Raw genomic sequence first — 14,691 nt, forward strand, 5'->3', positions numbered from 1 at the left:
ATAATGTAACAACACCGTTACTCAATATTAAGTAAACCAATGGGGACTTGTGGATGTAAACAAGTCTGCAGATGCTGGTAAACTGGTGTTGGTGGAACTCTAGATTTCTGATGAAAGTCTTTGTGCTTGAAACATCAACTGTCTGTTGTTTTCCATGCCTGACCTGCTGAGTTCCAGAAACATTTAAAGACATGGATTTTCCATATGTGGATCCATTGAGATCAATGCACTTTTCTATTTGCAAATACCGAGGGATAACTTTGGGTGTCCCCTGTTCAGTTCGATAGAATTTGTCTCCCACAGCTCCCAACAATAGGCTTTGCTTGAATTTAAAAAATCTGGGTGTTCAATCGTAGAGCTGATGGTGATGAAATATTTTCCTGAAACAATAGAGCAAGATTATTTGAGAAGATGGTGTGAATGAGTGGACAATTACCTTTCCTGGCCTGCAGTGTCCCACAGCTGGAGGGCCACACACGTGTTGTCCACAACCAAACTCTTCACCTGGAAATCAATGCCTGACATGGGAGAAAAAAGAGATTGAAAAGAGACCAGAAGCAGCAGTTTCAATCTTGGCATTGATTAGAGGGAAATCACATTATCTGATCAGATCAATTTGTTTAAATCTTATTCCAGATATAAATAGATGGAGAGTAGAGTGATATGTGGTGGCATCAAATCTTAGTGTTTCAGAGAGACGACTGATTGAGGTATTTAAATTAAATTAAATTGTGTAGTTCAATAGATTGATTATTAAAAAATTACCCAAATATGATCTCAATTTAGTTAAATAATTAATTTGCATTTATATAGCACTATTCAATTATTTTGGTGCTCAAATCTTTCATGATTGTTATGTCAATTTGCACACTTGTCAATTCCCTTAAACCACTCAGATATAAATAACCAGATAATTATTTTTAAGTGTTGTTGGTTAGAGAATACTGGCAAGAACAAAGGAAATCATTCCTTCTTTTTTGATGTCTTACACATAGTTCTCATAAAATTGTTGCCACATTGGGGACCAATCAGCCCATTGCGTTTATGCCAGTTCCAAGCAGACCAATCCCATCATTCCCATTCTCGTACACCGCACCACTGCTCTGAAAAACACTGTACTTGCTTTCTCATATTTTAATCCAATTCCCTTATGAAGGCAGAGATTGGTTTCGTTGTCACTTTCTCCACAGAAAGTGGGTTCTAGTTCTTAATAAATCTGGATGAAAAATCTTTTCCCCATCATTTTTGCCAAAGAGGTAAAAGCTGTACCCGTTGACCTTTAAACAATTCCATAATGTGAACAGCGTCTCTCTGTAAACCCAATCTGAATGCATGACCTATTACACCTCCATCAAACCTTATTATTCACTCATTCCATTGATCCCATCACTGCATCCCATCCCATCACCCAACACGCCACCTGTACACTTCTTCCATTTACCATTGTAAGTGAAATTCTGGAGCTAATCAAGTAAATAATATCTGCACCTTCTCTTGGACCACCATATCCATTAAAAAAAAATTAGGGGATCAGCATTAGAGAGTTTATTACAGCTGGAGAACAGTTTTCCTACTTCTATACTCCATGCTTCTAGTTCCCAGGATCCCATATGCTTTAATAGCCACCCCCATGCCAACTGTTTTGAAAGATTTTTGCATGTACGCACCCAAACCTCTCATTTTCTTTAGAATGACACCATTTGGTCTCTGGGGATGTGAACCCTAAATGATTCTCTCTCAGCAGATACTACCTAGGCAATTTACCACATAAAATTTTATGCCCCAAAACATAACCTGCTCACCCATCAACAGCAAGCATCCAGGTCACCTTTTAAATTTTAAATTTAATTTTTAAAAGTTTAGACATACAACATGCTAACGGGCCATTCTGGCCATGTTGCCCAATTTACACCCCATTAATCTATACCTCACGTTTTGAATGGTGGGAAGAAACTGGAGCCCCTTGAGAAAACCCATGCAGCCACGGACTTCGGACCCCAGTCTCGTCCAAAACGCTGGTACTGTAAAGGCATTGTGCTAACTGCTACACCAACCATGCCACTCTTCAGTGATTAAAATGCCAAAGTACAACTTGTTGATCAGGCTTTATGGCATCCTTAAATGGATACCTACAATTGGTCTCCCAAGACTTTTTGTATCTCTCCTGTTGAGGGGATTTGTGTTCATAAAGTGACCTCATTATACCAAGTTGGCCTTGTTGGCTTCTCTGAATAATATCTTCCCGGGATAAAACCACACTCAGAAAGAACTTTCAAAGGCATAGGCCAAAGTTTGCAGCCGTAGATTTATACATCCCAGGAAATATTCGCATGATTTCCTCATTACATCTCCACATCTCTACCATTGGTTGTTCAATATGTCAATATTCCTATCTTACCACCTTCATGCTATTGCACAATTCCTAAATGTCAAATAATATTGGTCCTTGCTCAATATTTTTTTTTAATAATTGGTAAACTAACAACATTCATTTAATTCTTTTAGTCTGAAATTTCTCTCAAGTTGCTTCATCAGTGGTGTGGCAATTTGTTTTCAATTCCAGAGGTGTATCAGAACAATATAAAAGTGAATACGAGTGATGGGGGTGTGAGGTTAATTGGTAGGAAAGCAGAATCCAGTTCACACTAAGTCCCACTATATACTGTATGTCTGTATGCAAATCTGCAAGGAGATACAATTTGTTTTTGCATATATTAGTCAATCACCCTCCCAGAGAAGAAGTGACATCTGCATTTTAACATAATGTAAATATCAGTATTTTCTTTTTAGTCTTAATTGTGGGGCACAACTGAACGGGTTGTGGTGCTGGGCTCTCATAGAAGTTGCCAATGTGGAAGAGGTTGTTTAAGGACAATTTTCACTGTGCTTCTTCAAAAGTGACTTTGTGAATCACTGATTTATTAAAAATGCACAGAATAAATTTTCACACATTTCCTCTTAAGGCAGTAATCCCAATTCACCATGTGTCAACAACTTCCACAAGAAAGAAGGAAACCCATACTTTGAAATGTCATTTTAACAACCCCAGGACATCTCAAAGCATAAAATAAAGTACCTTTGAAAATATATTCCTTGCTGCAGAAAGTTCATCTGCATGCAGCAAGCTCACAATATTTACTCTCCTTTCCGCTGCACATCTTATTTTAAGCAATTAATTAACTTCAGAGATAATTTGTTTTAAATGTTATTTGAGCTAGGCCACAGAATTACATGTTATCCTGTGGACTGGCCTCAAATAACATGCCTACTCTTCCTGAAATCGAGCTGTCACACTTTTCTTATCAGATGGCATTTCATGTCTTTGCACCATCTCCCACAGTGCACCACTCTCATTATTGTACACTTTGATGATGCGTGACAATTACTAAAAAGGTACACACAACGGGAAGGAAAATAAGTCTTTTCAATTATTAAAATTCAGTTAGAAGTTTTATATTTACCAATTGTGGCATTAGTTTCAGTGAGAAATCGATCATAGCAGAATCGATGAATAAACGAACTCTTCCCAACACCGGAATTTCCGATAAATACCACTTTAAACATTCTATCAGGGGAAGAACTCACTGACTCACACTCCTGGGTGAAAAGATAAAACAGAGTCAGATGCCTCTCATAATATCATACACCTCGATTAAGTCTCTCACCCTTCGATGCTCCAAAGAGAATAGCCTAGCTCGGTCAACTTGCTTCTTAAGACACGTTCTCCATTCCAGGCAGCTCCTGGTAAATCTCTTCTGAGTACCATAACTTACAATACCAACTGACACCAAAAGTAATACATTTTGAGTTTCCCATTAAGCGAAAACACGAAACAGTCAAACAATATATTAAAGTCCCTTATAAAAACCATTAATGCCATGCAATTGTTTTGAGGAGTGTCATTGAAATCTCACTAATATGTAATAAACCTACATTTAAAAAAAATGAATTCTATTTTCTGACAGATTGATATTCTGGAGTAAAATGTTCCAACAGTAAAAGGTTAAATTCCTTTTGGGTTCATTTTTATGTGAAGAAAAGGACAAAGAACATGGGACCCCTTTAACTCAATTTCTTTAATTTCCTTAACTCGAACAACAAAAAAACAATAGCTAAATTATGTAAATCAGGGCAGAATTTTGCAAGCAGCAATGACCAATTGTGTTTGCCCCTGAATTTGTAGTCTCTAAGCAGGAAATTCTTGTCAGCCAGCCATCCATGAAGGTACAAGGTATCTGTAAAAAAAAGAAATTATGCTGTAGATTTTCTCAGCCAATCAGACTTCTCAATGAGTAGCAAACAAGGAAGTAGCAACTTTTTAGAAAGAGAACAAAGAATAGAGTTAAAATAGGCTGAAAGAAGAAAGTTAAACTTTTTTTTTAAATCTTCACGTTTCTGTGAAGAACAATTTATTTTGGACAAAGAAGGGTAGGTGCCTGGAATGAGGTAGTGGTGGGAACAGTTATAATAGTGTTAATGACCCAGTGAAATGGACACATGAATGTGGAGGGAATAGAGGGCTATGGATCCTATGCAGGCAAAGGAATTTAGTTTAATTTGCCACTGCATTTGACACAGATGTGGTGGGTGCAGGGCTTGTTCCCACATAGTACTGTTCCATGTCCTAAGATCTTATTATGTGGCAAGAGATTGATTGGACATATTCAAGAAATGTTACGTCATGAGAGCAATACATGCGTGAGGAGAAAAGTCCCATATTTTTTTCTGATGACTTGCAGTACCTATAAAGTGTAGACAGTATTGCAGTTTAATGAGCAATATCTTAGTATGATGATGTTATTGCACATCATCGTGGGCAGAAAACACATGAGAATGGTTAACCCTACCATTACCAATGTGGAGGTAGAAGCAGATGAACTGTTTTACTGCACACTAAATCGAATAAACGTTCCCCATTGGAGAGAAAAGGTGAGGTAGAATTAAAGGATAAAAAGAGAATAGAAAATAAACAGGGAGTGGGCTGGACTCTGTGTGGCCACAGGGGCTGCAGAAGCGCTGGAGGCAAATCTACGGACATTCGGTGACTCTGGGGGAGGGGGGGGACGACAACTCTCTTTTGCTTCTCTCTGACTGTAAGAGGCGCTTCAGGCAATTCCTTCCGGTGGCGAATCTGTCAGCCTTGCAGCAGGCAAAAAGGAATTTTATGAAATATGACACTGTTTTATTACTATGACAATAAATTGAATCTTGAATGAGATGAAAAGAACAGAAGTGAATACTAGGAGGAGCAAGAAATGAATTGTGAGAGAAGAGTGGAGAATAAAAATAAATGGAGAGATGTGGGGGGGTGAAAGGCAAGGGAATTAACAGGGAATAGAGAGATGAGATTAATCAAGAGGAAGGAAGGGGCAAGGGGGAGAGGTGACTAGAGAGGAGATGAATGGATAGGAGATTAAATTAATAGAAGAGATTAGGTGGATGATGTCATAGAGATTACAGTAGGATGGAAAAGAATAGCTCAAGAGATGAGAGGACCATAAATATCATTATTTCTTTATACTCAGAAAATGGGATTCGGAGGCATTACTAGCTATTTCTCATCTCTCTTGATCTATCAGTACTATTCAGGAAGGTACAACCACACTGTTGTTCAAGCATTAAAAATACAGGAGCAAGAAAAGAACATTGAGCAAGATTTTGGCCCAGTGATAATGAAAGGATGGCTATACATGCCCAACTGAACATGGTTCATGATGCAAAGGGGAATTCAGTAATGTTCTGATCTTGCCCTTTTGTGTGACAATAGTCGCAGATTTCAGGAATCTTGAAAGCAATGCAGCGATTAGCTGCAGGTTACTTTATAACTGGTACACAAACAGCTATGTTGTCCTTATAGTGGGAGCAAATGTCTGCCTGCTCATTTGGGTGCCAGTAAAATAGACAGCTTTCCCCTGGAATGTTGTGGCTCTGAGGTGATGGTAAACCTTGGAGGAGTCTGAAGATGAGCCAAGTATTCTCTGAGCAGCTATGCTGCCCAATGTCATTGATGTTGCTGGTTTTGGGCCAATGGCAAAGCCAAAGTTTTAACAAGAAGTGTTGACAAGGGCAATGTTATAAAATGAGGTGATTAGACAAACTGGTGTGGAGACTGAAATTGCTTGGTATATATAAAATGCATATGTTACACCCTCAGCCCTCTGCTGAATGTATTTGAGTTGCTGCTTGCATGCAAATACAGACTGTTTAATTATTTCAAATTGATCTTTAATAGACATAAAGCCCTGACTCGTTTGGGTTGATAATGTTTGAATCAGTTTAGATAATGTATCTAATTGGCTTGATGGATCCACATGATAAGGAATTATAGAAGCTCCAGCTTTAGCTTCAGTCACGTATTGAGATCGGCAGGGCCGGTGCTAGGAATTGCGGGGCCCAATTAGAAAATTGATAGCGGGGCCTCTACTCTACAAAAGTTGAAATTGATGTTTTATATTTCATGTAGTATGCCAGTCTTAGCCAAAAAGCATTAAATGCTTGATATACTAAATATTGAAAGACAATATGAAAGTTTAAATTTTTTAATTCAAGTTAAGACAATTACAGACATGCTGTTTATGCAGGTCTTTTAGAAACAGACTTTTCTGGCTTTTGTATTTGCAAAATCTTTCAAAATAATGTCAAAATCAATGGTTTTAGTAATGTCATTTTCTATAGATAGCATCGCCAAATTGTTTTGTCTCTCTTGTGAAATTGTTGACCGTAAGTATGTTTTAATCAGTTTTAGTTTTGAAAAACTTCTTTCGCCCGATCCGACTGTTACGGGCATTGTTAAGTAAATCCTCAAAGCAATAAAAACGTGAGGAAATGCTGTGAATCGATTGTTTACTACCAGCTATTCAAACAGAGCTCGAGGCTTTGAACTTTGGGGTTGACACTGAAGGGAAGAAAAGTTTTCAGAGCTTCAAGTTCTTCAGCCAACAGATAACCATCCACATCTTTAGTTGTTTCAGTAACTACCCCTCCAACAGTGCTCTGCTTTAGTATGGTATCAGTTAAAGCTGCTTCAAGGTCTGCTGTGTGTTTCCTTATTTCCGTCTTTTGTAAGCTCTGAAAGTTATTTAAAACTCCAAATAATTTTACATGACTTTTAAGCTGCTTAAATCTAGACTGAATAGCTTTGTCTTGCACTAAGCTGAAGCTCTGAACTCTGTATAGTTCTTTTGGATCATCTAAAGCTTGATCTTTTGCCTCATATGAGAACATTCTCTTCCTTCTACGTAGTTTTTTTTCTTGAAATTGTCTAAACTCCAATGGTAATTCAACAGCTTCAGCCAATTCATTTGCGCCTATTAGGACATCATTAAAATTGCCCTCTCTATAAATTCTTAGCCATGATAATAGTTTTTCAAATGGCTCCATGCCTTCATCAATGTCCTTTGTTTCACCTTGTAGTTCCTTGCTTACATAGTTAACTTTAAAAAGTACTTCATGCCAAAATATCAAAGAAACTAAAAATTTGTAGTCTTTTAGCTGGTTTGCTAAAGATTCAGCTTTTGCTTTTACCTTGGGCTCATCTGTTATCTCTGATATTTCCACAAGTGCATCATATACTTCTCCAACCTGATAACGAATAGCTTTAACACTATCAATCCCCACTCCCACCTTGTGTGGCTCAAGGGTTTCACTGATATCCCGGGTACATGTTTGTTAAAAACTGCCCACCTCTTAGTTGATGCTGAGAACAATATGTAGATCCTTTGCAAGATTCAAAAAAATGTTATAGCATCTGGACAACACTTGGCTACATCTCCGAGTAAAAGGTTATAATTGTGATATGCATAGGGTACAAAGAAATCTCTTGAATTATCCTTCAACAGTTGTGCTTGTACTCCAGATGTGTGACCTTTCATGTTGCTACCGTTGTCATAGCCTTGGCCTCGAATGTCCTTCACCTCTAAATTTAATTCCTTCAGTGTGTCTAATAATATTTTATATAAATCTTCTCCTGTGCTACTTTCAACCTCCATAAACTTTATGAAATGTTCATAAACACCTGAAGGAACCAAGTTACCATCAGATACTTACCTGATTGTTAGAGACATTTGCTCTTGGTGACTCAAGGCCTGGGCTCAAACACGTGTGCGGGGCCTCCTTGAGGCGCAGGGTCCAATTTGATCAAATTGGTCAAATAGGCTTAAAACTGGCCCTGGAGATAGGGGCCTCCCCTGATGTAGCCCTGTCTCCTCCTCTTCCGTTGCTGGTCAGGTATCCTCTTCTTCAGTCCTGATATTTTCTTCTTCCTCCTCAGTTGACGCGGGCGCTTGCTCTACCCGTCTGCGGAGTCTATGCCTCTCCTAATGGCAGTCCAGCAGCACTGGGCTGCAAGGGTTCAGCGCCCCCACCCCCCCCCCCACCACCCAACAGGCAGAGTCGTAGCCTGTGCCGTGCTCATGAATGGAAATCTGCGCATGCATGATTGATCCTGCGACTCCAGGAGCTGAAGTTGACGTTTTCTAACTCCAGCGTCATCTTCCTCGGTTCCCCGGGGAGGTGGCGCTGGTGTTACCTGGACCTTCGTCAGGACTTGACGAGTCAATCTTGGAGGAAGAGGAACCAAGTCTCCAGGATCCATTTCTGAGGTAGCCCCTAATTCCTCTGTATTTGTTGCTTGCTTTGGACTTCTCCTCTCCCCCTCCCACCCCACTGTCTGTGCCTTAGTTGTTCTCATAATTACTGTTATCACTTGTTTAAAATATTTCAATGCTGTTGTTTTATTTTTTTTAAAATCAGGTTTTAAATAATTCTGTCAGGAGAGGTGTCTTCCTCACGTCTCCCACCTATACCATCACTCCATGCCCTATGACTGTTTAATTATTGGAGATATTGTGAATTGAATGCCATGCCATCATTGCTGAACATCCTCACTTTGACAAGATGAAGGCACAGCAGTTGATGAAGCTTTGCCTTGCCAAATGATGTCCTTGGGCTACGAAGCTTGGCCTCTAATAACCACAACTCTTCCATTGTGTCATGTATAACTTCAAAGAGTGGTGAACTCTCTTTTTTCAATCCTCCTCCTTCAATCACAGTTGGTTAGTTTTGCTTGTTGAATAAGTAGGTATCAAATCGTGTTTTTGAGATTAGCCTTGGCTGTAGCGAGAAAATGTATAGCGATTACTTGGAAAAATGAGATTGATTTAAGTTTCCAACGATGGCATATGGAATTGAGATCATGCATTCCATTCGAAAAGGTAACATATAATTTAAGTGATAATTATTTTTTTTCTTAAATTGGAAAATGTGGAGCCCCTACTTGGATTATATGGGTTCAAAGTTTTGAACTTTCTTCAGCACGTTGTGGTGCTGTTAACCTATTCCATGGCATCTAATGATGCCATTGATGGGTCTATTTCCTTTCTTTCTTTCTTTCTTCTATTTTTGGGGTTGGGAGAGGGAGGGATCGGAGGAGGAATTTAGTATATACCACATTTTCTTTGTATATAAATTATTATATTTGAATGTAATGTGGCTTAAAATTTTAAACAAAGTATTAAAAAAAAAGTTTTGCCTGTCGAAGGCACCCTTGACAAAATAATTTCCTGATTCCAATGATTTTTCCAGTCACTTGCTTCCAGAATTATTTTGTCATTAATTGGACCAATACTTTAAAAAGGTTTGGAGTCAACACTTCCTGGTGAAACTTAACTTTTTAGTGATCAGCTTTTTCTGTAAGTCATACTTGATAGTCAGTGGCGCCTTCCCTCACAATGCTAATAAGCGAGATTGTAAACTAGTAGTCATAATTCGCCCCTTAGATTTATCCTGCTCTTGCATAAATGTCTGGATAACGTTCCACTTTATTGGTCAGATGGCAATAGTTGTATTGGAACTATTTGACTCAGAGGTAATACTGCCCCACAGGTCTTAAACAATCAAAATGGCTATTGGTGCCAATCTCTCTCTTCTCATCTGTATCTAGCTCACTTTGCATTTTCTTGAAACAGATTAATCGAAAGCCATTACCAATGGTCAGCACCACAGTTGGAAGCAGAGCTCAAACATCCACAGGCACGTTAGTCTGTGGTGAATGGAGAAGAGAGACAAAAGATGAATGGACAGAAATAGAGAGGACATATATGGAGAGTCCAGGTGAGAACTAGTCTTGAATTGAGGTGTGGAGGTGCAGGGAAAGGGGTCAGGGATGGACATGGGTGGAGGGGTGAGAAAAGAGGAGAGAAGAGGAAAAGGCAAGACAGAGGAAAATGTTAATTGACAATCTATTCATCAGCAGATGGTCATGATGAAAGCGAACAGCACGGAAAGGAATCAAAGAAGGTAAAACACAAAAGTCTGAAGACACCGTGGTTGAAGTAAAAACACAACGCTGGAGAACCTCAGCAAGGCCAACAGTGCCTTTTATACATAACCAACATTTTGGGCTTGAGCTCTTTATGAAGGTCTGGAAAAATGTTGGCAGGCATCTAAATAAAGAGGTAAGGGGGAGGCATAGGAGGAGCACGATAGCAAAGGCAGAATGATAGAGTGAATGCGGATAAGATGTTTCCCTTAATGGGTGAATTGAGGACAAGGAGACATAGTCTTAAAACTAGAAGTTAGCCAATTAAAACAGGGAGGAGGAAGAACTTCTTTAGTCAGATCTGTGGAACTCACTGCCGCACAAAGCAGTGGAGTCCAGATCACTGGGAGTATTTAAACAAGAAATGGATAAGTATCTCATTAGTCAGGGTATCAAGGGATTATGGGGAAAAGGCTGGAAATTGGAACTAGGTGTGAGCATAATTCAGCTTAGTGTAGAGTCATGGAAGAGACTCGATGGGCCTAATGGCCTGCTTCTGCTCCTTTAACTTGTGAACTTACATTAATAAGTAGAGAAGGGAGGGAGGGCACAGCAGTATGCAAAGGAGGAATGGCTAGGCGAATAGACCTCAAGCCCGAAACATCAGTTCTTCATCAAAGTAAACAAAGAGCTCAAGCCTGATTTAAAAAAAAATCTTTTCTAAATAAAAGACACTGATTGACCTGATTGAGTTTCTCCCCAATTTTGTTTTTTTTTACAAGGAATCAAAGTTATTGTTTGATAAATCCATTTGAGTCAATCTCAACAAAACAAAGGAAGCTCGAAAAATAAACCTAGGTATATTTTATTATGTTTATTGAATCTAAATACTGCATACAAAATTGTCAGAGAAAAACATGTTAGATGTACAGTATTACATTTTCCAACTGTCAGCAGGGCACAGAACATGCATGGAAGAACTTCCAAGGTAGGTAACCAATGCTATTTCAAACACAGAAACATCAATATTTTTACATGCCCTGTTAATTGCAAAATCATGAACCTTGGATAATCAGATTTATATTTCTATTTCTTAAACTTGATACAGAATATTTTAAACTTACCTGAAACAAAGAATGCCCAATAATTACAATCTGAAAAAATCCAATACTCCTAATCATATAGAATTGGTGTTTCCCTTCTCTCAGCAGGAGGTTTCTGATTTCATGTTGTGGTCTTGATTGCCAGGGAAACTATTTCATAGTTTGCAGATGACATAAAACTTGAAAGTGCAGTCAACATTAGGGGTAGTGACTGAGTGCGATCACTCAGACGAGCTGGTAGAATGGTGTTAGGTCTGCTTTGTTCATGAATGAGTGTGACAAACACCAGGCTGAGTCGCAATCAGGGTTCTTTGTTCTTTATTACCGGATTGTAACACTTGCGACTAACCATGTTAGTCGGAGAATGCATTCTGCCGTTATCAGCAAAATGGTGATTTTTTATACCCTTGGATATGTGCTTAGAACATCATCATATCATTACTTGTCCAATGACTAAAACTGTTGCTATCCTTTCCCTGCTAGCTTCCTGCCTCTCAATCCATCAATGTCTCTCTTATCTTGTAAGTACAAGGATGCATTCACATCTTGTTACAGCCCTGCACATTCCCATCTCATGATGTTTTACCTAACAGGAGTACAAGGACACCTCCCCTTCTTGTTACAGCCCTGTACAGGGTAACTCCTTACACATTCCCATCTCATGATGTTTTACCTTACAATGGGCTGATGAAATTTCATGCAGAGAGTGAAGTGAAGCGTTTTGGCAGAAGAATGAGGAAGGGTAATATGATGGGTGCCGTTCAAAGAGAATTCAAGAACAAAAGATCTGGTGCATAAATTTTAAAATTTGGCAGGTAAGAATGAAAAAAAATATGTAACCATCATTTGTGATGTGGGATTTATAGAAGGATAAACAAAGAGTTTGCACGAGCCTGTGCCACCCAATCATGCCCAATCACACCCAATTGACCTACAACCCCCTGTACATTTTGAAGGGTGGGAGGAAACCGAAGCCCCCAGGGGAAACCCACGCAGGTACAGGTAGAACGTAAAATCTCTTGACAGGCGGCGCGGGATTCGAAACCCCGGTCCCGACCTCTGGTGCTGTAACAGCATTGCACGAACCGTGCCTGCTGCATAAAATCCTGGTTCAAGTAAAACCAGAGAATTGCATCCGTTTGGGACCTGAGACCAGGGCTCAATCCTGACCTCTGCTTGACCTTGGCTGCATTCTTTGGGTCTTCCAGTTTCCTTTCGCACATCAAAGATGTGCAGCTTCACAGGTTAATTGGTCACTGTAAATTGTCCACAGTGTAGGTGGATGGAGTGTCGGGAGAATAGGTTTCAGAAAAATTAGTGGGCAATGATATTGATCTGTGAGCTGGGATAGAACTTGAGACTTGAATGGCCTCTTACTATGTCATAAGGTAATATTTAGGTTGCTTTCCCATAGGAGGGATACTGAGGCTTAAGAGAGGGAACAGAGAAAGGATACTACAATAATCCTGGGGATGGGAGATTTCAGTTTTGTGGATGGACTGAAAACTGTAAGGAAGATTCAGAGGTAATGTGATAATGGTGTTAAAACCATAAAGATGCTGAACAAATGAATAAAGATCAATTGTTTCCAGTTGTGCAAGTGGAGAAAGAAAGAATGAGTGAGTGAGTGAAAAAGAACAAAGAGAAAAATCTTTCTGGAAATCCCTGCCCGATTGGTAGCTTAAACTGCCACTTCCAAAAGAATTTTTGATAGGAGCGTTGTGTGGAAGGAGCTGAAATGTGAGACTGGCTGAATAATCTGAGCAGAGGATTAGCAGAACATGATGGGCTGATTGGACCTTTTCTGAGCTACAGTGACACTACGATCAAGCAGATCAAACAGGTTGAACTACTGTCGCAAGGATCCAATGCTCAATAGTTTAAAACCTGAGGAAGAGTGATCAACCTGTAGTTGCAGCTGGTCATACTCACCGTTGTTTCAGTGCCAATTGGCTGGCCTCTGGGTGACAGTGGAGCTTCATCTTCCTCTCCCGAGAGCTGCACAGGGAGTCCAGCTACCCCACGGCTTGCAGCCTCATCTGGCAGTCTATCATCTTCCGATGACATTGGACTGCACAGCTCTTCATCGTCAGCTTGTGGTACACCCATCCCTTTTGATACATATTTATAGTTCTTCTTGCTGAGGTCTGATGTCACCTCCGTGGCGTTGAGAGACAGGTCTGAAGTAACAAGTTGCCTGTGCAAAAATCCATTTGTCACAGATACAAAAACGAACACAGAAAAATCAAAACCAATTTTGCCCATCAGCTTATCCAAAGTAATTGCATGAAATTAAAGCCACATACAAAAATGGATAATTTTAACCTAATTCATTCACTTGTCAGAAAAACAAACATCGTCCTTCCCTAAATTAAATGAAAAGCAAAAATTGACTGGGTGTAACTCTCATATCGTATTCGGTTCCATCAAAGTTCCCAGTGGGCATATTGGGTTTTAAAAAAAGCCCCATAATTGAACAACTCAGCATTTTCAACAGGGAACTGTTGCCAGATGAGGCTGCAGGCCGTGGGGTAGCTGGACTCCCTGTACAGCTCTCGGGAGAGGAAGATGAAGGAGAAGGATATCTGTGTTCATTGCTTAATGAAGACAACAACAATGGTGTCTCGGGAAGTCACAATAACAAATGTGCTGGAGCAGGTCATGCAGCATCCCAAGGAAGTAAAGGGTAACCAAGGTTTTGGGTCTGGGCCTTTCACCAGGAATAGTCATCATAATGAAAGGCCCAGGCCCGAAACCATGGTTACCCTTTACTTCCTTGGGATACTGCATGACCTGCTGAGTTTCTCCAGCACATTTGTGTAATGCACTAAATGCTATCTAGTTTAACTCTGGCCTCAGATAAAAGGTCTTCGATCTGATGTTATCTATCTCTCCCCCCACAGCTGTTGAATATTTCATGCATTTTTTTTTTGTTTTTGATTCAGATTTCCAACATTAACTCTCAGTTACTCCGTCAAGTATTGCAAATATCTTAAAAGGAAATTTCCGTTGCAGACCAAAATTAACTTCAGGTTTCTAGTGTCTATGTAATCCCCTGAATTTTTTTTTTGTTATACTGTGATTGGTAAGAGGAAGTCCCATTTATTTTAAATATGGCATGATGCCTTGCGCTCAGAGATCAAAATTCCATCGCCAGAATTTTGGAGCTGATGAATTTTTGTTAAAATTAAGATTTCTTTAAATCAGACCATTCTGAAATCAAAAGCAATTGATCTAGAAAATCCATCCCGTAATTGTGAGAGAGGAGACTAAAGCAAGTTCTGATTCAGTTTATAAATCAGAGTGAGGTATCTCGCAGTCGTTCACATG

General features: G+C 39.5%; 1 protein-coding gene across 1 annotated transcript in view; it reads right to left on the reverse strand.

Annotated features, from left to right (window-relative positions):
• cracr2b (calcium release activated channel regulator 2B) overlaps positions 1-14,691 on the reverse strand; it is a 137,257-nt gene that overhangs the window by 13,279 nt on the left and 109,287 nt on the right. Inside the window, exons 12-14 of the mRNA XM_069896715.1 lie at positions 13,294-13,558; positions 3,462-3,597; positions 437-518 (exon numbers count right to left, since the gene is read on the reverse strand). Coding sequence (XP_069752816.1) covers positions 437-518; positions 3,462-3,597; positions 13,294-13,558 — 483 coding nt within the window. The remainder of the gene's footprint in view (positions 1-436; positions 519-3,461; positions 3,598-13,293; positions 13,559-14,691) is intronic.

Source organism: Narcine bancroftii, chromosome 1 (assembly GCF_036971445.1).
Source record: "Narcine bancroftii isolate sNarBan1 chromosome 1, sNarBan1.hap1, whole genome shotgun sequence".
NCBI classification, from domain to species: domain Eukaryota; kingdom Metazoa; phylum Chordata; class Chondrichthyes; order Torpediniformes; family Narcinidae; genus Narcine; species Narcine bancroftii.